The following is a 26818-nucleotide window of genomic DNA, read 5'->3' as shown; positions in this document are numbered from 1 at the left end:
TATACTGCTGTTCAGAGTATATAGGGCCTGGGGGCCCCACGCCTTTCCTTTTTTTAATTTGGGTGCGGGGTTCCCCTTAATATCCATACAAGACCCAAAGGGCCTGGTAATGGGCTGGGGGGGTACCCATGCCGTTTGTCTCACTGATTTTCATTCATATTGCTGGGACCCGACATTACATTAAAGCCTCAGTGTTAAATTACTTTTATTCCTTTAGAAATGTCATTTTGTGCAAGGACTGTTATAAGCATGGGAAACACGCACCACTTTATAGGAATACTATAGACACCCCCCAGGTATGATATTTAAAGGAATATTTCACTTTTATTTTTTCACTTTAACCACTTCAGCCCCGGACCATTATGCTGCCTAAGGACCAGAGGACTTTTTCCAATTTGGCACTGCGTCGCTTTAACTGCTAATTGCGCGGTCATGAAATGCTGTACCCAAACGAAATTTGCGTCCTTTTCTTCCCACAAATAGAGCTTTCTTTTGATGGTATTTGATCATCTCTGCCATTTTTATTTTTTGCGCTATAAACGGAAAAAGACAGAACATTTTGAAAAAAAATGATATTTTCTACTGTTTGTTATAAAAAAAATCCAATAAACTCAATTTTAGTCATACATTTAGGCCAAAATGTATTCGGCCACATGTCTTTGGTAAAAAAAAAGTCAATAAGCGTATATTTATTGGTTTGCGCAAAAGTTATAGCGTCTACAAACTAGGGTACATTTTCTGGAATTTACACAGCTTTTAGTTTATGATGCCTATGTCATTTCTTGATGTGCTAAAATTGCAGGGCAGTACAACCCCCCCCCAAATGACCCCATTTTGGAAAGTAGACACCCCAAGGAAATTGCTGAGAGGCATGTTGAACCCATTGAATATTTATTTTTTTTGTCCCAAGTGATTGAATAATGACAAAAAAAAAAATATTTACAAAAAGTTGTCACTAAATGATATATTGCTCACACAGGCCATGGGCCTATGTGGAATTGCACCCCAAAATACATTCAGCTGCTTCTCCTGAGTACGGGGATACCACATGTGTGGGACTTTTTGGGAGCCTAGCCACGTATGGGGCCCCGAAAACCAATCACCGCCTTCAGGATTTCTAAGGGTGTAAATTTTTGATTTTACTCCTCACTACCTATCACAGTTTTGAAGGCCATAAAATGCGCAGATGGCACAAAACCCCCCCAAATGACCCCATTTTGTAAAGTAGACACCCCAAGCTATTTGCTGAGAGGCATGGTGAGTATTTTGCAGCTCTCATTTGTTTTTGAAAATGAAGAAAGACAAGAAAAAACATTTTTTTTTCTTTTTTCAATTTTCAAAACTTTTTGACAAAAAGTGAGGTCTGCAAAATACTCACTATACCTCTCAGCAAATAGCTTGGGGTGTCTATATTACAAAATGGGGTCATTTGGGGGGGTTTGTGCCACCTGGGCATTCCATGGCCTCCGAAACTGTGATAGGCAGTGAAGAGTGAAATCAAAAATTTACGCCCTTAGAAAGCCTGAAGGCGGTGCTTGGTTTTCGGGGTCCCGTACGCGGCTAGGCTCCCAAAAAGTCTCACACATGTGGTATCCCCATACTCAGGAGAAGCAACAGAATGTATTTTGGGGTGTAATTTCACATATTCCCATGGCATGTTTGAGCAATATATCATTTAGTAACAACTTTGTGCAAAAAAAAAAAAAAAAATTTGTCTCTTTCCCGCAACTTGTGTCACAAAAAAAAATTTTCCATGGACTCGACATGCCTCTCAGCAAATAGCTTGGGGTGTCTACTTTTCAAAATGGGGTCATTTGGGGGGGTTTTGAACTGTCCTGGCATTTTATGCACAACATTTAGAAGCTTATGTCACACATCACCCACTCTTCTAACCACTTGAAGACAAAGCCCTTTCTGACACTTTTTGTTTACATGAAAAAATTATTTTTTTTGCAAGAAAATTACTTTGAGCCCCCAAACATTATATATTTTTTTAAAGCAAATGCCCTACAGATTAAAATGGTGGGTGTTTCATTTTTTTTTCACACAGTATTTGCGCAGCGATTTTTCAAACGCATTTTTTGGGAAAAAACACACTTTTTTAAATTTTAATGCACTAAAACACACTATATTGCCCAAATGTTTGATGAAATAAAAAAGATGATCTTAGGCCGAGTACATGGATACCAAACATGACATGCTTTAAAATTGTGCACAAACGTGCAGTGGCGACAAACTAAATACATTTTTAAAAGCCTTTAAAAGCCTTTACAGATTACCACTTTAGATTTACAGAGGAGGTTTACTGCTAAAATTACTGCCCTCGATCTGACCTTCGCGGTGACACCTCACATGCATGGTGCAATTGCTGTTTACATTTGACGCCAGACCGACGCTTGCGTTCGCCTTTGCGCGAGAGCAGGGGGGGACAGGGGTGCTTTTTTTTTTGTTTTTCTTTATTATTTTTTTGCTTTTTGATCTTATTTTTAAACTGTTCCTTTCATATTTTTTTTTAATCATTTTTATTGTTATCTCAGGGAATTTAAATATCCCCTATGATAGCAATAGGTAGTGACAGGTACTCTTTTTTGAAAAAATTGGGGTCTATTAGACCCTAGATCTCTCCTCTGCCCTCAAAGCATCTGACCACACCAAGATCGGTGTGATAAAATGCTTTCCCAATTTCCCAATGGCGATGTTTACATCCGGCGAAATCTAAGTCATGAAATGCTCGTAGCTTCCGGTTTCTTAGGCCATAGAGATGTTTGGAGCCACTCTGGTCTCTGATCAGCTCTATGGTCAGCTGGCTGAATCACCGGCTGCATTCTCAGGTTCCCTGTTGAGACAGGAGAGCCAGAGAAAAACACGGAAGACGGTGGGGGGGGCATTCCCTTCCTCTGCTTATAAAAGCAGTCTAGAAGCTAATTAGCCGCTAGGATTGCTTTTACATGAAAGCCGACCACTGGCTGAAATGAATGATACCAAGATTATACCTAAACCTGCAGGCATCATTCTGGTATAACCACTCAAAGTCGTGAATGGCGTACCTGAAGACAAAAAAATGGTTAATAATAAAACACAGTAAACGGTAAAGTATAAAAAATTGCATACAGTAGGTGACCGCAATATTGTGTCAATCTCGCCGCACTTCTCGGCGAGATTTGACACCTACGAGCCCCGTCGCAGGAGCCAGCGCCGAGATGTCTCAGTCATCGGGAAAGGAAAACTTTGTTTTCCTTCCGCGATGAGTGACAGGCAGCGCTGACAGCTGTCTAGTATGAATCCTGAGGCGGGAACACCGCGCCAAATTTTCAATGAAAAAACCGGCGTGGGTTCCCCCCTCGGAGGCATACCAGGCCCTTAGGTCTGGCATGGATTGTAAGGGGAACCCCCTATGCCGAAAAATCGGCGTGGGGGTCCCCCCCAAATCCATACCAGACCCTTATCCGAGCACGCAGCCCGGCCGGCCAGGAAAGGGGGTGGGGACGAGAGAGCGCCCCCCCCCTCCTGAGCCGTACCAGGCCGCATGCCCTCAACATGGGGGGTGGGTGCCTTGGGGGAGGGGGGCGCCCTGCGGCCCCCCCACCCCAAAGCACCTTGTCCCCATGTTGATGAGGACAAGGGCCTCTTCCCGACAACCCTGGCCGTTGGTTGTCGGGGTCTGCGGGTGGGGGGCTTATCGGAATCCGGGAGCCCCCCCTTAATAAGGGGGCCCCCAGATCCCAGCCCCCCACCCTGTGTGAATGAGTTTGGGGTACATGGTACCCCTACCCATTCACCTAGGGAAAAGTGTCAATATAAAAAAAACACACTACACAGATTTTAAGAGTAATTTATTAGTCAGCTCCGGGGTCTTCTTCCGACTTCGGGGGGTCTCCTTCCGACTTCTCCCGGTGTTCGGCCTCTTCTCCCGGGCCCCGCCGCTATCTTCTTCCAGCTCTATTGCCAGCGAGGGGCCCGGTCTGCTGCCGCTGTCTCGCCGCCGCTGTCTCGCCGCCGCTGTCTTGTCGCCGCTGTCTCTCCGCTTCTTCTCTTCTTTTCTTCTTCCCCGATGTTGACACGACGCTCTCTCCGGCTCGAATGCTGTGTGCGAGCTGCGGAGCCATTTATATAGGCGGTAACCCCGCCCCCTTACGACGTCATGATCCCAGCATGCGCAGGGACTCTGGCGTCATAAGGGGGCGTGGCCCCAGAGTCCCTGCGCATGCTGGGATCATGACGTCGTAAGGGGGCGGGGTTACCGCCTATATAAATGGCTCCGCAGCTCGCACACAGCATTCGAGCCGGAGAGAGCATCGTGTCAACATCGGGGAAGAAGAAAAGAAGAGAAGAAGCGGAGAGACAGCGGCGACAAGACAGCGGCGGCGAGACAGCGGCGGCGAGACAGCGGCAGCAGACCGGGCCCCTCGCTGGCAATAGAGCTGGAAGAAGATAGCGGCGGGGCCCGGGAGAAGAGGCCGAACACCGGGAGAAGTCGGAAGGAGACCCCCCGAAGTCGGAAGAAGACCCCGGAGCTGACTAATAAATTACTCTTAAAATCTGTGTAGTGTGTTTTTTTTATATTGACACTTTTCCCTAGGTGAATGGGTAGGGGTACCATGTACCCCAAACTCATTCACACAGGGTGGGGGGCCGGGATCTGGGGGCCCCCTTATTAAGGGGGGGCTCCCGGATTCCGATAAGCCCCCCGCCCGCAGACCCCGACAACCAACGGCCAGGGTTGTCGGGAAGAGGCCCTTGTCCTCATCAACATGGGGACAAGGTGCTTTGGGGTGGGGGGGCCGCAGGGCGCCCCCCTCCCCCAAGGCACCCACCCCCCCATGTTGAGGGCATGCGGCCTGGTACAGCTCAGGAGGGGGGGGCGCTCGCTCGTCCCCACCCCCTTTCCTGGCCGGCCGGGCTGCGTGCTCGGATAAGGGTCTGGTATGGATTTGGGGGGGACCCCCACGCCGATTTTTCGGCATAGGGGGTTCCCCTTACAATCCATGCCAGACCTAAGGGCCTGGTATGCCTCCGAGGGGGGAACCCACGCCGTTTTTTTCATTGAAAATTTGGCGCGGTGTTCCCGCCTCAGGATTCATACTAGACAGCTGTCAGCGCTGCCTGTCACTCATCGCGGAAGGAAAACAAAGTTTTCCTTTCCCGATGAGCGAGCCAGCGCAACATTCACAGTACCCTGTCGCCGAGAACCAGCGCGATGCTATCGCGCTGGAAACACAATCTCGCGGTCAGGTACTGTACCTGAAAAGCAAACATGATAAAACATAATAACAATAAAACATTGCAGAATAGAATACAGTAAAAAAGAGCAGAACAATAGAGAGAGAATAGAGAGAGAGAGAACAATAAAACGACAACTTTTTTAAAATTTTATATATATATATATTTTTTTACACTTTTTTTTTGTAACTAACTTTTATAACTGTAACCGGTTCCAGGTTTGGGTCTCTCAAAATGCGATGGCATCTTGAGAGACCCTGTGAAAGTGTGCCTAGTCTGTGCAATGCTGTACCCTACGCTAATGCTCAACTAGTGAATGGTAGCGTTCAAAACATTCACCAATGCAAAGACCAGGATTGTCAGGACAGGAGGGACAATAATAGCGGGTGTCATGCCTATATCCGTGCTTGCTGCAGACACAACATCTTTTTGGGGGGGTTTGTTGGGTAGGGGTACTCGGGAGGACATAAAGAAAATGCCTCTCATGCAGCCGACTGCATTTGGTTGGGGATGTGAATGGGGGAATTACGGGTGCTGCAGAAGTGGTGGGTTCCCAATTAGGATTGGCGAATGCAGCAGGAAGGGCATTATGGGCACAACGGGCCTGTTTGTCTTCTTCTGGTTGGCAGCAGGACACTACTTGTGCTTGCCACCTCACCAGCTTGAACTGCACTTATGGGACTCGCCACGTCACCAAGTGTTACTGCAGTGCTGGTTTGACTACGACCGGGGTGTACTAGGCCGCTGGCGCTTGCCAGTTCACCAAAACGCTACCAAACAAAATGTTAGCGATCGCAGGGATCAGGCCTGACTCTGCGAACGCTGCAGTTATGTGTTTAGTGTTTTGTAAGTGACAGTGATGGATCGATACTGCACTTGGGAGGGCTGGGCTGGGCCGGGCGGAGGGGCAAAACGCAGGTGCTAGCAGGTATCTGGGCTGATCCCACTAACACTGCGTTTTTGGGAACCCTAAACTGCTGGGGACGCTAGTATAGATCTGATCGGATCAGATACTATACCACTACAGGAGGTGTACGGTGCGTGCGTGGGTGTTAGCGCTACTGGCGCTAACCTGACACTGCTTGGGGCTGGTGCTTGCCAGTTCACCAAAATGCTACCAAAAAAACTGTTAGCGATCGCAGGGATCAGGCCTGACTCTGCGAACGCTGCAGTTATGCATTTAGTGTTTTGAAGTGACATTGATCGATCAATACTGCACTTGGGTGGGCTGGGCTGGGCCGGGCGGAGGGGCAAAATGCAGGTGCTAGCAGGTATTTGGGCTGATCCCGCTAATGCTGCATTTTTGGGAACCCTAAACTGCTGGGGACGCTAGTATAGATCTGATTGGATCGGATATTGATCCGTTCGGATACTATACCACTAAGGGAGGCATATGCTGCGTGCGTGGGTGTTAGCGGTACTGGTGCTAATCTGACGCTGCCTGGGGCGGCGCATATCACCGCCGGGCAATCAGGGGGCTAAACCTTTGTTCGGTAATAAATGGCGGGTGCCCTGACCCTATAAAAAATAAACGAACTAACCAGCGTCACCCGTAACGGTTATACGGTGATCAGTGGTGAAAGGGTTAACTAGGGGGCAATCAAGGGGTTAAAACATTTATTAGATAGTATATGGGGGTCCCTGTCGCTATAAAACGCTGACGGCGAACCTAAATATTTACGTCCCTAACTAGCGTCACCAGAAAAATGATCGCTTAGTGACACTGGCGACAGGGGGTGATCAAGGGGTTAAAACTTTATTAGGGGGGGTTAGGGGGGTACCCTAGACCTAAAGGGAGCTAACCCTAACTGACCTAACACAGTAACTGTCACAAACTGACACCATGCAGTAATCAAAAAAAAAATACTGCTTGGTGTCAGTGTGACAGGGGGGGGTGATTGGGGGGGGATCGGGGGTGTAAAGTGTGCATGTTCTATTGTGTGTGTATGTGTTGTGCACTCACAGTGAAGTCTTCTCTCCTCGGCGCCGGAACGGAAACTGCCGAGCCGAGGAGAGATGACATCACATCCCCTGCCTGTGTGTACTACACACAGGCAGGGGAGGATTCTCATTGGCTGGGAACGATCGCGAGGGGGGCCACAATCGGATGGCCTCCCCCTCATCACTGAACGCTCCCAGACCAAAGACGACCCCCCCACCTGTGGGAAGGCAAGGACGTATATGTATGTCCTTTTGCCTGCCCGTGCCGCTCTGTGGACGTATATCATCGTGCGGCGGTCGTCAAGTGGTTAAGCATCATTAAAATCACTGCTCCCGAATAAACGTCCATTTTTAAAACTTTTTTTTCCATTGATACATGTCCCCTGGGGCAGCACCCGGGTCCCCAAACCCTTTTTAGGACAATAAATTGCATATTAGCCTTTAAAATTCGCACTTTTGATTTCTCACGTACGAGTTCCATAGACTTTTATGGTGTTCGAATGTTTGCGCGAACTATCGGTCCGTTCGCATGTTCTGGATGCGAACCGAACCGGGGGGTGTTCGGCCCATCCCTAATAGAGATCTTCTCCCATCAGGAAATAAATATAAATATCTTTATTGATGTACAAAATAATATTTATATATAAATTAATCCAGTTTAGGCATGCCCCTCTCTCCTCATTAGGAACAGACAATGTTGTCCATGAACTACAAACTATATCCCCCTATCATTCAGACACATTGTCAATCATATAGTCAGAATCAAAGTAAATATAACTAGAAAAGGTACAATTTCTGGGGAAATTGTGAAAGTGTTCTTGCCTCTACAACTGGAGTGGGCGGAGTAACTGGGTGGGGTGGAGTGGCTTGAGTAACTGTGAAAAGTGTTAAAAAGCTTAATATTTTAAAAAGTATAAATAGTAGTAAAAAAGTTCCATCATTCGCTGAAAGAGCTGAACATTTTTTTCAAAAGTAATTTTTTTTTTCAAAAATGAATTTTTTTTAATCAAAAATGATTTTTTTTTTCTTCAAAAATGATTTTTTTTTTCAAAAGTAATTTTTTTTTTCAAAGGTAATTTTTTTTTTCAAAAATGAATTTTTTTATTTCAAAAATAATTTTTTTTTCGAAATTATTATTTTTTTTAAAGTAATTTTTTTTCAAAAATAATTTTTTTTTTCAAAAATATTTTTTTTTCAAATATATTTTTTTTTCAAAAATAATTTTTTTTTAAAGAAATTTTTTTTTCAAAAATAATTTTTTTTTTTTCAAAAATATTTTTTTTTTCAAAAATATTTTTTTTTTTTTCAAAAATGATTTTTTTTTTCCAAAGATTATTTTTTTACTTTTTTCAAAAATTTTTTTTTTTTTTTCAAAAATATTTTTTTTTTTACATGGGGCGGTCATAATGTTTTGGCTGATCATGGGGTTGTCAGCTTTTGTCACTTCCCACTCTAGTTTTGAACATGTCGCCATTCATTCCTATGGGACCAATTTCGCCGCAAAAACGTCATTTCGTGGACCATTCGGCAAAACATTCCACAAAGTAATAACACACCAATCGGGAACAATCCGCTCGTTTCGGTATATTATTTGTCTCTGTAGTGTGAAAACTGTGGGAGGAGTCTACAAGCATTATCAAGTCTAGCAGATGAAGTCACATGCATTTGGGGTGTCTCAGCATCTTGTGTTTACAAACACTGTTTCCTAGCAACGCTCATGCCCTGTTTATGCTTCCCAAATACTGCTTCATCAAAACTGCCCCATCAGAATTACCCCATCAAAACTGCCCCATCATATTCCTCTATTATAAATCAGTACATGGTGTGTCTGTCCCCTCCCCCCGGGCTCTGTAATCAGCTGAGATGCTCCAGCCACCTCCCCCCTGTGTATAACAGAAGCTTTGGTAACCATGGCAACAAAACAAACACTAACAGTACACTCTGATTAATGGCTAAAATTTCCTGAAATGACCTCTAAACAAATGGCGGTATTTTAAAAACTATACATCCTACAGCGAAGATCTTTATATTGTGAGAATCACAAGACCCAGACCTAGATTTTGATGTATAGTATGTCTCTGAAATATTAAAAATGAAGGCATGGTCGCAGTTTAGAAATTGCCCTTCAAATTTGGAGGGGGCTAGAGTGTAGTTTCAATGAATGTCAATGGACGGCGTGAGTTGCAAACAAATGGTCATATTGTGAAAACTATCAGGGCTATGGCTTAGCCGTGGACATGTTTAGTGGCAGCAGGGATAGCTGAACGTTTTGATATAAGATTTGTGTAGGTGGGCTTGAAAATGAGGGAGTGGCGGCAGTTTAGAAATCATGTTCTGATTTTCCAGCTTTTGTCATCTCCCACTCTAGTTTCCCCATTCATTCCTATGGGACCAATTTCGCCGCAAAAACGACGATATTTCGTGAACCATTCGGCGAAACGTTCCACAAAGTAATAGCACACCATTCGGGAACAATCCACACGTTTCGGTATATTACTTGTCTATGTAGTGTAAAAACTGTGGGAGGAGTTAGGGTGGTAAATTTGGCTATAATAATAAGAATAATATATATGTGAGATAACAATAAGTGGTCTTGCTATGCAAGAACACTTAATAAACATGTTCAACCAACATAAAGCAATAATGTATATAACCATCCAAAGGTTTCCTCCAACTAATTGCATTGTGATCATGCCTTATGTGCATGCAATTATGAATGAATATCAGTGGAACTCCTAAATGATGCTTAACCATCCAGTTGAGTGGTATCTGCTTCAGAGAGTGGTGAATAAAGGAAACAAAGCCTCATGCATCCTGACAGTCAAAAGGAATAAAGTAACAGCACTTTATTATGTCATTAGGATTGCCACCTTTAATTCAAGCCACCCCAAACACTTTAGCAGCGCACAGGAATTATTTTTGGTGGTATACACTATAGGATTATAAAAGACCTTGGACACAATTGGGTGCCCCAAGGAGGGTAGGAATGTGGCACGCTACACTCACTGCAGTGAATAGTTGGTGTGGCTAAATTGCATTAACAATGGGAGGGGCTTACAGAAGCATGGTTAACTACTTAAGGACCAGCCATCGTTGTTATACCTCGCTATTTTGACATTAAATAGCGTTGTTATGGTAGCAGCTAGCTGAGATAACCAAGTATTTTTAAAAAGGGTGGACTGTTCTCTTTACGATAAAAGTGGTCTCTGCAGTGGATTACCCGCGAGATCACTTTAATCAGGGGTGGGAGAGGGGCCCCACCCCTCTAGCCACGCTTTGGTCATCTCCATAACTGGAGCCAACGGTGGAGGCAGAGCCGATCGTTTCTCTCCCCTCACTGCATGGATGCTGAGTGAGGGAAAGATGGCCCCCGCTCAGCTCCATAACATTGGAGGGCGGAACTTCGGAAGTGATGTCAAACATAACTTCCACCCAATGCTCTTAAAGGAGGATTTTTTTTTAAATGACATTAATTTTTTATTATTGTATTTTATTTAGTGTAAATGTGAGATCTGAGGTCTTTTTGACCCTAGATCTCACATTTAAGAGGCTCTGCCATGCTTTCTTTCTATTACAAGAGATGTTTACATTCCTTGTACTGTAAATAGGAATAAAAGTGACCAAAATTTTTTTTTTTTAAAAGGACAGTGTCAAAATAAAAAAGAAAAAAAATAAGAAAAAAAGACTGCTGTGCAAATACAGTGTGACATAAAGTATTGCAATGACTGCCATTTTTTTTCTAGTGTGTCTGAAAAATTATATAATGTTTGGGGGTTCTGAGTAATTTTCTAGCAAAAAAAATTATTTTAGCTTGTAAACACCGAGTCTGAAAAATAGGCCCAGTCCTAAAAGTGTAAGTTCACCTTTGCAGAAAAATCTGTAAGGTGAACTTACACAGGCTCCCCTCCTCCCCCCTCCCCCCTCCCCCCGGTCCCACTGACCTGGAACACAGCAATCTCCGGTTATAAGCCCCGGTATATCTGCACTAGGAGTCCAGGGCTTGGAAATCTTCTCTGCATCCAGGGGTCTTCTCCATAGCTGACAGGACGGGCTATGCGGCTACTGATTGGTCAACGCCGCCAATGTGATGGTGCTGACCAATTAAAATGCTCCAAAACGTCCCTGCTGATGAGGGGCTTAGAACCATAGGTTGCTGTGGTCCAGGTCAGCAGGACGGGGGGCGAGGAGGGAGACCTGTAATTTATCTGAAAAGGTGAACTTACCCTTTAGGTGGTTAAATGAAACAATGTGGCATGGGGGGGCGTGGTCTGGTAATGGCATGGAAAATGCACGCTAGCTGAGAGCTCCTAGCTTTGACCGGTGGATGTTTAGGGACCGAAACCCGATGCAGGAATCAATGCACAGGCTGTACTAACAGCTAAAGTTGTCTAAATGCACTTGGAGACTGTTGATGCCAGCCAATACCAGCCACTGAGCCACCGCTGTCACTCAGGGGTTGGAGTACTGTCTGAGTACCGTGAATACATTGGAGTGGGAGCAGGAAACAGGTAAACTCATGCCTGCTCTCCCCCTTCTTCACCCATCCCACTCCCCCACTCTTGTTCATCTCTGCCTGTTGGTTAGAAAAAGAAGGAGCAAAAAATAGCTGCTTTGTTCACCCTCGATCTCCTCCCATAGACGGACCCGCTAGACTCGCTGGATTAGGTGTTGACCTTAATCCCCTGGGTACATGGAGTGCTCCCCAAGCCGATATGCTTCTACTGTTGGTTCCTCCCAGTGGCTGTCATATTGTGCTTCCCCATTACCAGAGCTAGCAGCAGGGGTGCTTTGTGCAGCTCTACAACTGAGCTTTCTGACTTGTCTGTAAAGTGATCCTCTGGCTGAGCGTGTGTGTTGGGGAGATAGTGCTGAGTTTTCAATGGATGTTAACCTGTGCTATCCAATCTTGCTCTGATATTCTTAGCAGCCAGGACAGATGGGGAAATCGGACAAGCAGCGGTCAAAGTCTCAGGACCCAAGGAGAGAGGCCCCACAAGAGAATAAAGAAGCAGGGGAAATTGAATCTTATTTTAACCGGCAAAGGGCACTGTGCAGCACTGCTAACTCTCAGAGGAAGATGGTATCTGCACGTGTGGAGGCAGAAGAGAGTGGAGCACTAGCAGAAACAGCCAAATAGACACAATCAACTCTGCAGCTTGATTGTGGAGGTTCTCAGGTTCTCTATGGCAATCAGAGCTTGGATATATTGAGCATGGAAACATCTGTGAATACCCAGAACAGTGCAGCAATTACCCAGCCCCCATCCCTATAGTAAGTCTATGGAGAGTATGGGGGGAGGACAATGGTGAAGAAGAAGGTGCAGATCAGGAGGAGTGAAGAGGATAAGCGGGTCCTGCCTAAGGCACTATGCAAGTGCTTTGTCTTATTACCTATTAAGCTTGACATGGAAACTATGTTTAGCCAGCTGAAGATCGCACATAGGCAGGATATGGAGGAATATATGGAGGAATTCAGAGAGTTTCCACCAAAGACTAGATGCTGTGGACAATATGAGGTGTGTCCAGAAAGTAATGTGAATGATATTTTAAAAATTATTTTATTGAAAAAGTTTACAATTGAACATTGTCTCCTTCAAAGTATGCACCTTGTGAGTATACACAACGCTCCCAGCTATTTTTTCATTTTTCATAGCATCCCTGTAAGTCTTCAAGTGGGATGGCATCCAGAGCCTGTGTAGTGGCTCTTTGGACATATCCACATTACCAAAATGCTGTCTTTTCAAACCCTTCTTCATTTTCGGGAAAAAGTCACAAGGAGCCAAGTTGGGGCTGTAGGAAGCATGGGGAAACACTGTGATGTGTTTTTCAGCCAAAAACTCTGTGAAGGGTCCAAGTTGAGCTGATCTCAGGACACACATGAAAAACTCTTTGTCTCAAGCAACTTCCAGGTAAAATCTTTGATTCACAGTTTGACCAGTAAGTCAATTCCACATGAATAAAAATCATTGATTTGACTTTTGATTTGCTTATTTGAGCCTTCTTGGGGCGAGGTAACGTGGGCATGTGCCATTCTGAACCTTGTTTCTTCATCTTGGGATCATATGCAAACACCCAGGATTCATCTCCCATGATCACTCGACTCAAAAAAACTGTCTCTCTTTCCATATAGGCCAACATGGCTTGGCAAACGAGTTGACGGTGTTCCTTCTGATTAGGTGACAAGTTCTTTGGAACAAGTTTTGCACACACTTTTCTTGTTCTAAACTTTAGTCACAATTTCATGAACAATTGACTTTGAAATTCCTGTTTCCTCTGCAATCATTCTGATAGTAAGCCATTGATCATGGTTGAGAAAAGACCTCACTGCATTCACATTCTGTTCAGTTTTTGATGAAGAGGGGAGTCCTGATCATTTTTCATCTTAAAAGCCTTCTCATCCTTCCTTAAAGGCCTTGTGCCATCAGTACGCTTGTGGAGATGATAGCATAGCTTCTCAATAAGCTTTCCTTACATTTCCAAAGTTTCTTAAGCACTTTTGCCCAATTTCACACTTCAAACTTGCTTGCATTTTTCTTAATACGAAGCACTTGAACAGGGTGTCACAAAAAAAGAATGTCTCGACTGACAGGGCTGGAATGCAACTGGTCAGTTTTCTAATGCAGGGCTCAAAAGTTCAAGTCCTGAGCTACTAGCCAGGCCTCAAAAGTTACTCGCCACCAGTTGCCCCACCCGACCCTGCCCTGCCCCTAATTCTGCCCCTAATTCTGCCCCTAAACATGCCCTCATAAATTATCTCATGAAATTACACTTAAATGTTTCAACCAGAATTAAGTTATAAAAATAAATATTAACAACAACTTTATCTGTGCCCACCAATGCAGCCTGCCTTAGCCCACCAATGCAGCCTGCCTGTGCCCACTAATGCAGCCCGTGCCCACCAATGCAGCCTCTGCCCACCCATGCAGCCTATGTCCACCAATGCAGCCTGTGTCCACCGATGCAGCCTCTGCCCACCATGCAGCCTGTGTCCACCATGCAGCTTGTGTCCACCATGCAGCCTGTGCCCACCATGCAGCCTCTGCCCACAATGCAGCCTGTGCTCACAATGCAGCCTGTACCCACCATGCAGCCTGTGCCCACCATGCAGCCTCTGGCCACCATGCAGCCTGTGCCCACCCATGCAGCCTCTGGCCACCATGCAGCCTGTGCCCACCCATGCAGCCTCTGGCCACCATGCAGCCCGTGTCCACCATTCAGCATGTATCCATGTACTCATTTTTGTGAGATACTATATATATATATATATATATATATATATATATATATATATATATATATATATAATAAGATTGGGTTGATCAGACTCAAGTGGCAGTTGCATTTTCAATGAGTGCACCAGTTCAAAACTGTATTTTTAAGGGCATGAATGGAGAAGTTCACAAAAGTAATCAGTAGTACACGCAGGGGATTCCACCAGTGGCATTCTGAAAAATACTGAAACAAAAACATCAATTGCATCAGGTTTGATACATTTTCAATGATTTGAACCATAGCTTGTAGACTCTAACTTTCACACAGACCAAATAATATACACTTATTTGGGTTATTTTTACCAAAGATATGTAGCAATATAAATGTTGGCCCAAATTTATGAACAAAAATTATTTATTTGCAAAATTTTGCAAAAAGAAACTAAAAAAAGTGTTGTTTTTTTTTCAAAACTTTCGCTCTCTTTTCACTTATGTCACAAAAATAAAAAAAACAGCGGTGATTAAATACCACCAAAAGAAAGTTCTATTTGTGTGGAAAAAAATGATAAAAATGTTGTTTGGGTACAGTGACTGAGTAATTGGCATTGAAAGTAAGAGAGCGCTGAAAGCTGAAAAGTGGTCTGGGCAGGAAGGGTATATAAGTGTTCTGTATTGAAGTGGTTAAGCAGCCCCTTCGGGGGTATCGCTACATTATTATTATTTTTTTTAATCATTTTTCTGTTCTTGGGCCATAGGGGCGCAGCATTTTGTTTGCCGCTTATTCCTTCCGCAGGGGAATAACCGCTAAATTCCGTAAAACACAGACTATTGTCTGATAATTGGTTCAGTGGTTATTTTGTGTACGGGAAGAAATTATTTATTGAAATTAGTTCATTATATACATAGATATACATATATATATATATATATATATATATATATATATATATATATATATATATATATATATATATAAACTATTGTTAAAGACAATTTTGGAATTGTATTATATTGTCTGTCTCTGCCTATCAATCCCGCTATTTATAGTGTATATATGACTTATTGAATAAATATTATATTCACATCGACTGGCTGAGTTATTGCAAAGGATTCTGGACTGGCTCTCTGTATTTGAGGGCGATACGAAGCTAAGCAGGGCAATAACTTTTCCGCAGGAAATCTTGCAAAAAGATCTGAACAAATGAATGAGGTGGGCAACTACATGGCAAATAAGGTTCAATGTAGAAAAATGTAAAATAATGCATTTGGGTGGCAAAAATATGAATGCAATCTATACACTGGGGGGAGAACCTCTGGGGGAATCTAGGATGGAAAAGGACCTGGGGTCCTAGTGGATGATAGGCTCAGCAATATCATGCAATGCCAAGCTGCTGATAACAAAGCAAACAGAATATTGACATGCATTAAAAAAGGGATTCATTCCAGAGATAAAACGATAATTCTCCCGCTCTACAAGACTCTGGTCTGGCCGCACCTAGAGTATGCTGTCCAGTTCTGGGCACCAGTCCTCAGGAAGGATGTACTGGAAATGGAGCAAGTACAAAGAAGGGCAACAAAGCTAATAAAGGGTCTGGAGGATATTAGTTATGAGGAAAGGTTGCGAGCACTAAACTTATTCTCTCTGGAGAAGAGAAGCTTGAGAGGGGATATGATTTCAATATACAAATACCATACTGGTGACCCCACAATAGGGATAAACTTTTTCGCAGAAGGGAGTTTTACAAGACTCGTGGCCATTCATTAAAATGAGAAGAAAAGAGGTTTAACCTTAAACTACATAGAGGGTTCCTTACTGTAAGAGCGGAAAGGATGTGGAATTCCCTTCCACAGGCGGTGGTCTCAGCTGGGGGCATTGTATACAGGGATATACAATGTAATACTGACATAATCACACACATAGGTTGGACTTCATGGATTTGTGTCTTTTTTCAACCTCACCTACTATGTAACTATGTAACTATGGCTAAAATTAACTTAAATTAATTCATTGACTAGGCATTTCCCTGACACAACCCATAACACAGCTCTAAACCCAAAAGTGCTCGGAGCTGAGGACTTCCGGGTTCACTCTCAATATGTTCTACTCCGTTCTGAATGTCTGCAAAGATCCAGTTCTAAAAATGGAGCAGTGAGTCCAGGGGCCAGGATATGGGGAATATTTCACAGGGGAGTGAAGTCACTGATCACCTGCCCAGACACATGTACAATATAAATGATTAGGTGACTGTACAGCCACTTAGATCCAATCTAGAGGAATCTATACATGCTGCAGCATGAATGAAAACAAATCCACAGCCACAGATCTGTTTTTATCTATCCACTGCACCACCAAACAGTGTTGACAGTTAAGGGGTTCACTAAACACCACCACTACTGATCAATCTTCCAGCCCACCCAAAGAGATCAGATCAATCCCCAGAGGGCCCTGCAGCTGCAAAGTATAAATGTTTGTAAATGTTCTCCCAGCTCTGGGCACTAGGAAGGACATTTCCTGTATATAGAGTTAGTGGGTGTGAAGGGTTATTTCATAGCTGATACAGTGTGTAATATTATTGTCTCAGTCAGTCCTGTTATACTCACTGTAATCTCTCTATACGGCTTGTTGTCAGAGCTTCCATCAGATCCCTGAAATGAGGACCCTCCAGATTGTTCCAATCCAGGTCCAGTGTCCTCAGTGTCCAGTTATTTCTTATTCCAGATGCCAAATGGGGGCAGGAATGGTCTGTCAGTTGATTATGGGACAATCTGCAGAAGAAAAGAAGAATGTTACCAGAAGAAAATGAATTTCTCCCCCAGGAATGAATGTAATTATTCTCTACATGAATGGAACTCATTTCTCTTTATTGGAATAATTTATATCAGATCACTTTATAACACTCCAGGACATAGAATCTTATGAGAAAAATGTTATAATGAAGTTACCAACGCAGGGCACAGGGGCGCCGCCCTCCTAATCCATGCGCCCAGCCCCTAATCTACATGCAAGGCACCAGACGCATGGATTTCAAAGGGGTTTATTTTTATTTTTTCGAAGCACATGATCAGAGCCTGAGGCTCTAATTGGCTTCAAAAAGAGTGGGCTCGGGGCACAGAGCCCACCCAGTTGTGTGACAATAGCAAATAATTAATATTAATATTCGCTAATGTCTTCCTGCTTCTCCTCCCAGCCAATCAAGAAGCGGGTCCTGATTGGCCGGGAGTCCTAAGACCCCATTGGCCACAAGACCCAAGTCCTGATTGGCCAGGAGAAACAACTGCCAGGACTTGGGAGGAGATGTGCCACAACCTGAATGGGGTAACTGCAAGGCTGGTTGGGGGCCTGACTGGCGAGCAGAGTGGTGATCGATTGAGCAATGGGGGAGCATTGATTGATCAATCAATGGGAGGTGGGGGTGGTTGGCTGACTGGGGGAAGGGGGGTGGCTTCTTGGGTGGGGCCACGGGCCGCCCCCTCCCCCCAAGAAAATTATGCACCAGCTGCCACTGGAGTAGACCACCAATACCAATATTATCATCCATGTGTAGAGATGGTGATATCTCCATACACAGGATGAGCACAGAATACCACTGACATGACTCGTAGTGTGCTATAATCTCCTTGTGTATGGAGCATGAATGGTATCAGAAGACAGTGTGAGGCCGGGATCAACATTGCTAGTGATTGATCAGAATAGTCAGGTGACAGGAAGCTCATATGAGGCTCTGATTGTTGATTGCAGTGAGATCTGATTCCCCCATGTATGTCCTCCTATAATCTCATCTATTTTACTAGCTACAAGACCAAAGAGAATATCAGATTTTTAAGTAGGTTTTATGAAGTGTCTCTATCAAGGCTGATAACAGATTGTGATAAGATCGAAGAATTAGATAACAGTCCAGGAATGGCTATATACTGAGACAAAAGGGAAATCCATATAATTGCATTATTATTAATATTAATATTATTATTTGGTGTAGATATAAAACTGTCCCAGTATATTATTGTCTCAGTCAGTCCTGTTATACTCACTGTAATTCCTCTATCCGGCTTGTTGTCAGAGCTTCCATCAGATCCCTGAAATGAGGACCCTCCAGATTGTTCATAGACAGGTTCAGTCTCCTCAGTGTCTGGTTATTTCTTATTCCAGATGCCAGGTGGGAGCAGGAACTGTCTGTCAGGTGATTAGAGATCAAACTAGAAGAGAAGAATGTTACCAGAAGAAAATTAATTTCTCCCCAAGGAATGAATGTAACTATTCTCTACATGAATGGAACTCATTTCTCTTTATTGGAATCATTTATATCAGAACACTTTATAACACTCCAGGACATTATTTAATAAAAATGTTATAATGAAGTTACCATCGCAGGGCACAGGGGCACCCGCCACCTAATCCACGCGCCTGGCCCCTAATTTACATGCAAGGCAGATAACGCATGGATTTCAATGGAGTTTATTTTTATTTTTTTGAAGCACATATTCAGAGCCTGAGGCTCCAATTGGCTTCAAAGAGGATGGGCTTGGGGCGCAGAGCCCACCGAGTTGTGTGACAATAGCAAATTAATATTCGCTAATGTCTTCCTGCTTCTCCTCCTGGCCAATCAGGAAGTGAGTCCTGATTGGCTGAGAGTCCTAAGACCCCATTGGCCATGAGTCCTAAGTTCTGATTAACCAGGAGGAGAAACAACTGCCAGGACTTAGGAGGAGATGCGGGGGGAGAAGTCACCAAAGCCGCAACCTGGATGGGATAACTGCAAGGCTTTGGGGGACCTGACATGTGAGCGGAGCGGTAAACAATCGAGCAATGAGGGGAGCATTGATTGATCAATTGATGGGAGGTGGGGGGTGGTCGGCTGGCTGGGGGAAGGGGGTGGCTTGTTGGGTGGGGGCAGTGGGCCACCCCCCTCCCCCCAAGAAAATTTTGCACCAGCTGCCACTGGAGTGGACCCCCCAATATTATCATCCATGTGTAGAGATGGTGATATCTCCATACACAGGATGGGCACAAAATACCACTGACATGACTCGTAGTGTGCTATAGTCTCCTTGTGTATGGAGCATGAATGGTATCAGCAGACAGTGTGAGGCTGGGGTCAGCATTGCTAGTGATTGATCAGAATAGTCAGGTGACAAGAAGCTCATATGATGCTCTGATTGGTGATTGCAGTGAGATCTGATTCCCCCATGAATGTCCTTCTATAATCTCATCTATTTTACTAGCTACCAGACCAAAAAGAATATCAGATTTTTAAGTATGTTTTAGGATGTGCCTCTTTCATGGCTGATAACAGATTGTGATAAGATCCAAGAATTATATAACAGTCCAGGATTGGCTATATACTGAGACAAAAGAGAAATCCATATAATTGCATAATTATTAATATTATTATTATTTGGTTTAGATATAAAACTGTCCCAGAATATCATTGTCTCAGTCAGTCCTGTTATACTCACTGTAATTCCTCTATCCGGCTTGTTGTCAGAGCTTCCATCAGATCCCTGAAATGAGGACCCTCCAGATTGTTCTCAGACAGGTCCAGTCTCCTCAGTGTCTGGTTATTTGTTATTCCAGATGCCAGGTGGGGGGAAGAACTGTCTGTCAGGTGATTAGACATAAAACTAGAATAGAAGAATGTTACCAGAAGAAAATTAATTTCTCCCCCAGGATTGAATGTAACTCTTCTCTACATGAATGTAACTAATTTCTCTTTATTGGAATCCTTTATATCAGATCACTTTATAACATTCCAGGACATAGAATTTTATAAGAAAAATATTATAATTGAGTAGATACCCCAATATTATCCTCCATGTGTAGAGACGGTGATATCTCCATACACATGATGACCACAGAATACCACTGACACGACTCGTAGATATGTGCACTGCCAAAAAATTAGTTTGTTTTTGTTTCATTCTTTTTATTTTTTATTATTTTTTTGTTAGTTTTTCGGGTCATTCCTTATGATCAAAATTCGTTATTTGGAATAAATTCATAAATTTGAAAATTTGGAAATGTAAAAATTCAGAAATGTAAAAATTTGTAAATTCGAAATAGAAAATTAAAAAAAATTAGAAAATAAGAACGATAACATGAAAATTCAAAAATCGGAAATAACTAACTAATAATATCTATTAAATTATAAATATTGGAATTTCCTTTCAAATTTAGTGAACGCAACAAATACAAATTTATCTGAATTTATGAATTATCTGAAATAACGCATGCCGCATCTAAACAAATGGAACATAGCAAATAAATAATAAAAAATATTGATAAAAAAGTTTTTATTATTATTATTATTAATTCATTACATTCTATTAGTTTAAATGTGGCATCCGTTATTTTGGATAATTCGTAACTTCGGATAAATTTGTATTCGTTACGTTCACTAACAGCCAACATTGAAAGGAAATTCCAATATATATAATTTAATAGTTAATAATAGTTATTATTAGTTAGTTATTTCAGATTTTAGAAATTTTGGAGTTTCTAATTTTTGGATTTTCGTTCTCATTTTCAAATTTTCGGATTTCTGAATTTCCAAATCTTTAAACTTCTGAATTTTCGATTTTTGAATTTTCAAAAAAGTTCATTAAAATTTATTTTTGTTTGAATATTTCAGAATTAACAAATTTGTGGAATTTTGTTTGAAAAACTAATTTGAAATTAAAGGAATTGCACATGTCTAATGACTCGTATTGTGTTATAATCTCCTTGTGTATGAAGCATGAATGGTGTCTGCAGACAGTGTGAGGCCAGAATAAGCATTGCTAGAGTTTAGAAGGGATGGTTTAGTTATCTGATATTCTCTGCTGATAAGAAGGAAGTATGGAGGAGAGCCCTCAAGACTGAATAGCAGATGTGCATCACAATAGCAAAGTGGTTATCACTTCCACCTGGCAGCACTGGGGTCATCGGTTTGAATCCCAACCACGGCACTACCTGCCTGGAGGTTGTATGTTCTCCCTGTGCCTGTGTGGGTTTCCTCCCACACTCCAAAATACATGCTGGGAGGTAATTAGTCCTATTATGTGTATGAATATGAGTTAGGGACATTAGATTGTAAGCTCCTTGAAGGCAGGGACTGATATGAATATATATTACGTGTGTAAAGTGCTGTATACATTTTTGGCGATATATAAATGCTTGTAATAAATATTAAATAAAATGGTCATGACAGGAAGGTCATATGAGGCTCTGATTGATGATTGCAGTAAGTTCAGATTCCCCGTGTATGACCTCCTATAATCTCATCTAATTCAGTTACCAGATAAAACAGAATATCAGGTTTTATGAAACAATTATTTCATGGCTAATAGAGTGATAAGATTCAAGAATTACCCAACATTCCAGGATTAGCTATTTACTGAGACAAAAAGGAAAACCATATAATTATATTATATTATTATTAATTATCATATTTATATATTATTTATGTAGTTTAGATATAAAACTGTCCCAGAATATTATTGTCTCAGTCAGTCCTGTTATACTCACTCTAAATCCTCTATCCGGTTTGTTGTCAGAGCTTCCATCAGATCCCTGAAATGAGGACCCTCCAGATTGTTCCTAGACAGGTTCAGTGTCCACAGTGTCCGGTTATTTCTTATTCCAGATGCCAGGTGGGGGCAGGAACTGTCTGTCAGGTGATTATTATCCAATCTGTAGAAGAGAAGAAAGTTACCAGAAGAAAATTAATTTCTCCCCCAGGAATTAATGTAACTATTCTCTACATGAATGGAACTCATTTCTCTTTATTGGAATCATTTATATCAGATCATTTATATAAAACTCCAAAAAATGTTATAATGGAGTAGACACCCCAATATTATCATCCATGTGTAGAGACGGTGATATCTCCATACACAGGATGACAACAGAATACCACTGACATGACTCGTAGACATGTGCACTGCCAAAAAATTAGTTTGTTTTTGTTTCATTCTTTTTTTTAGTTTTTCGGGTCATTCCTTATGATCAAAATTAGTTATTTCGAATAAATTCATAATTTCGAAAACTTGGATGTAAAAATTCAGAAATTTAAAAATTTGTAAATTCTAAAATTCGTAAATTCAAAATCCGAAAATTAAAAATATTGGAAAATAAGAATGATAACCTGAAAATTGAAAAATCCAAAAATTCAAAAATCCGAAATAACTAACTAATAATAACTATTAAATTATAAATATTGGAATTTCCTTTCAAATTTGGCTGTTAGTGAACGTAGCGAATACGAATTTATCCGAAGTTATGAATTATCTGAAATAACGCATGCCGCATCTAAACAAATGGAATGTAACTAATAATAAAAAATATTGACAAAAAAGTTTTTATTATTATTAATTCATTACATTCTATTAGTTTAGATGTGTCATCCGTTATTTTGGATAATTCTTAACTTCTGATAAATTTGTGTTCATTACGTTCACTAACAGCCAAAATTGAAAGGAAATTCCAATATCTATAATTTAATAGTTAATAATAGTTATTATTAGTTAGTTATTATTTCAGATTGTAGAAATTTTAGGGTTTCTAATTTTTGGATATTCGTTCTTATTTTCAATTTTTCGGATTTCTGAATTTCGGAATCTTCAAATTTCCGAATTTTCGATTTTTGAATTTTCAAAAAAGTTCATTAAAATGTTTTTTGTTCATTTGAATATTTCAGAATTAACAAATTTGTGGAATTTTGTTTGAAAAACTAATTTGAAATGAAACAAATTGCACATGTCTAATGACTCGCATTGTGCTATAATCTCCTTGTGTATGAAGCATGAATGGTATCAGCAGACAGTGTGAGGCCAGAATAAGCATTGCTAGAGATTGGACAGGATGGTTTTTTTATCTGATATTCTCTGCTGATAAGGAAGAAGGTTGATGAGATCTCTGAAGACTGAATAGCAGATGTGCATCACAATAGCAAATGCTAATGCTTTCCACCTGGCAGCACTAGGGTCATCGGTTTGAATCCCAACCACAGCACTACCTTCCTGGAGGTTGTATGTTCTCCCTGTGCCTGTGTGGGTTTCCTCCCACACTCCAAAAGTCATGCTGGGAGGTAATTGGTCCTATTATGTGTATGAATGTGAGTTAGGGACATTAGATTGTAAGCTACTTGAAGGCAGGGACTGATATAAATGTATAAAATGGGGCTTGTCCGGCCGGTGGAGAAGATGGCCGCATAACTCAGAGCTCCGGCAGCCTCACGCTCTGAGCGACATTCAGCGACAACGGGGTGAGGTCTCCTCCGGCTCTACACACTCTCACTGAAGCGCCTGACACCCGCAGGAGCAATGACTAAGCGGCGGAAGACGAATAGGCAGCCACAGCGTCTCACAGACTTCTATCCTGCAAAATGGCGCCGGCCCTAGCTCCACAGGAACGGCCCGATCCCAACCTGGCCATCAAGCTGCAGGAAGGCGTATTACCACCCAGCCCGAGGAGCTGGAAGAACACTCTCCCCATCTACTAAGTTAGTGTAGTGCGAGCTCTGCACAGTGTTCAGCTAAAGCTACCTGTAAAAGGTTGGTGGTGTTTTCCTGATCCTATCACTACCGCAGACAGCTAAATAAGCTACAAGTTAGTTTTTCGCGAGCTCTGCACAGTGTTCAGCTAAAGCTACCCGTAGAAGGTTGGTGGTGTTCTCATACTACAGCCAGGCAGTTGATTTTGCTAGCTGCAGTATCAGTATATATATATATATATATATATATATATATATCCCAGAGCTTAGTGCAGCTACAGGCCATTAGTATGTCTGGAAGGCCAACAAGGAGAGGCAGACAGTCACAAGCCAATAGAAGAGGGCAAGCAGGCTCTGTGTCTAGAGGCAACAGTGCTGGTCATGGACACGCTTGGCCTTTTTTTCGGCAGCTGGCCGTGTTGAGCCGCAACATGTGGAAGACTTGGTTGAGTGGATGACCAAGCCGTTCTCATCCTCCTCATCCTCTCTCACCCATGCTCAGGGTACTTTGTCTGGCAAAGCAGCTGCCAGCGTGGCCTCTTCCCTCGGCTCAATGGCATCAGTGACTCCTTCCCTAGCCCCACCATGTCCTCCTGAGGAGTCCCTCGAACTGTTTGACCACAGTGTTGGGTACATGCTCCAGGAGGATGCCCAGCGTTTAGAAGGCTCTGATGATGATACTGAGCTAGATGAAGACAGTAACGTGAGCAAGGACAGAGGGGGTGCCCAAGAAGGACAGCAATCTGGCAGTCATGCTCCCCCTGCTGCAGCATACTGCCAGGTTTGCTCCAGTGATGAGGAGGGAGGGGATGATGAGGTCACTGACTCAACGTGGGTGCCTGATAGGAGAGAGGAGGAGGAGGCACATCCCCAACGAGGCAGGATGCCCTCCAGGGGCCAGCCTAAGGGCATCACACGGACTGCATCACACCCCAAAGCTCTGCATGTGCAGGGCGCTGCTGTCTCTGCGTGTTATTCCAAAAGTTCTTTGGTGTGGGCCTTTTCTGAGACGAGTGCATCAGATCGCACCGCTGCTATTTGCAACATATGTCTCAAGCGTATCTCGCGTGGCCAAAACATCTCCCACTTGGGCACCACATGCTTGACCAGACATATGTTGACCTGCCATGCAGTTTGATGGCAAGAGTATCTTAAAGACCCACACCAAAGAACAAAGAGGACCTCTCCTTGCTCCTCATCAGCTGAGATCTTCAACCCCACTATACCTTCAGTCCTCTCCGAGACCTGCACTGAGAGGAATGAAGGTGTAGAATTAGGTGTGTCACAGCCAAGTACTTGTGGGCAATCTGCTTTCGGTACACCGACGTCAGATTGTACCAGGCAAATTTCCCTGCCCCAGCTGCTGCACCGCCGAAAGAAGTTCGCTCCCAGCCATCCACATGCCCAGCGGTTGAATGCTAGCTTGGCAAAATTGCTAGCACTTCAACTGCTGCCTTTTCAGTTGGTAGACTCTGCCCCCTTCCGTGAGTTTGTGGAATGTGCGGTTCCTCAGTGGCAGGTACCCAAACGCCACTTTTTCTCACGGAAGGCGTTTCTGGCTCTCCACCGGCATGTGGAAGGCAATGTCCATGGCTCACTGGACAGGGCGGTCAGTGGTAAGGTGCATATTACCGCTGACTCATGGTCCAGCAGGCATGGACAGGGACGTTACCTAAGTTTCACTGCGCATTAGGTGATTCTGCTGGCAGCTGGGAAGGATGCAGGACAAGGTGCAGTAGTGTTGGAGGTTGTTCCGCCACCACGCCTCCAAAATGCCACTAATAATGATTGTGACACACCTCTCTCCTCCACCCCCTCCTCTTCTTCCTCCATGGCCTCTTCCTGTGCTTTGTCCTCGGAACCAGCGGTGCTCCGTAGGCGTTCAAGGGGCTACGCAAGTACGCAGGCCAAAAGATGCCATGCGGTGCTTGAGCTGGTGTGCTTGGGGGACAGGAGCCACACTGGGGCAGAGGTGTCAGGGTACTCACCAGGGCCGAAATGCTGAGAGCGGCTCCCCTTGCAGCTGAGTGCGCTATACCCCTGGAGATGGCACAGAGGGTATCGGGCACAGAGAGGCACGGGTCGCCAGGCACTAGTAGGAGCCTGCGTGTTGAACTTCTGTCTGGAAGTAGTCCGTGCAGGGTACACCCGGACGGTGATCAGCAGAGGAATCAGACTGGGGCTCCAACACCTTGGGCCTGAAGTAGATAACTGGAACAAGTATGTAGAGAAGCCAGGGGGTCAAACACAGCAAGCCGGTAGGAAGGAAGTCCGTTTAAACAAGCCAAGGTCATACACAGGAAACAATCAATAGGAGAGTCCAAGACAGGCCGGGGGTCAAACACTGGAGCAGGCAGTAGCGAAGTCTTTAAAGAGAAGCCGGGGGTCAAACACTGGAGCAGACTGAAGAGGAATCCGTTTAAGCAAGCCGAGGTCAAGGTGCAGGAGAAGTTCAAGGATGGTCAAGGAAATCCGGGTCACAACAGGCAGGAGTCAATAGCAGAACAAGGAACAGGAACACAGAAGCTGAAATGACAAACCAGCAATAAGCCAGAGAGCTGAGCTGCCTTTTATAGGGCTAATAGGGGAACCCACGTGTGCGGCTAAGATGCGTATGTGCGTACGTGCTTACGCCGTTTCGCCGTTTAGCCGTCCGCTAACTTGCACGTCTATGTGCGCCGTTACGCCGTGACGCGGTCTGCTGAATTGCGTACCCGCGTACGCCTATTAGCCATTCTGCCACGCAGGCGTACAGGGAAATGCCGGTACTGGCAAACAAAGTTTCTGTTATTCCTCTGACAAGAGGTTCTGTCAGCTCTGCAGGGGCAGGTTCAGAGGTGGTTGATGCCACGCCAACTTAAGGCAAAAATGGTGGTTTGCGACAATGGCACCATCCTCCTCTCTGCCCTCCGACAGGGACAAATGACCCATGTGCCCTGTTTGGCTCACGTCCTTAACTTGGTGGTGCAGCAGTTCTTGG

General features: G+C 43.5%; 1 protein-coding gene across 2 annotated transcripts in view; it reads right to left on the bottom strand.

Annotated features, from left to right (window-relative positions):
- LOC141117264 (NACHT, LRR and PYD domains-containing protein 3-like) overlaps nt 1-26818 on the bottom strand; it is a 157959-nt gene that overhangs the window by 7173 nt on the left and 123968 nt on the right. For both annotated transcript variants that reach the window (XM_073610028.1, XM_073610027.1), the window contains exons 8-11: nt 21873-22037; nt 19826-19990; nt 18401-18565; nt 16973-17137 (exon numbers count right to left, since the gene is read on the bottom strand). In XM_073610028.1, coding sequence (XP_073466129.1) covers nt 16973-17137; nt 18401-18565; nt 19826-19990; nt 21873-22037 — 660 coding nt within the window. The remainder of the gene's footprint in view (nt 1-16972; nt 17138-18400; nt 18566-19825; nt 19991-21872; nt 22038-26818) is intronic.

The sequence above is a fragment of the Aquarana catesbeiana genome, linkage group LG13 (assembly GCF_042186555.1).
Source record: "Aquarana catesbeiana isolate 2022-GZ linkage group LG13, ASM4218655v1, whole genome shotgun sequence".
Lineage (NCBI taxonomy): Eukaryota > Metazoa > Chordata > Amphibia > Anura > Ranidae > Aquarana > Aquarana catesbeiana.
This window is presented reverse-complemented; position numbering and strand designations above follow the sequence as displayed.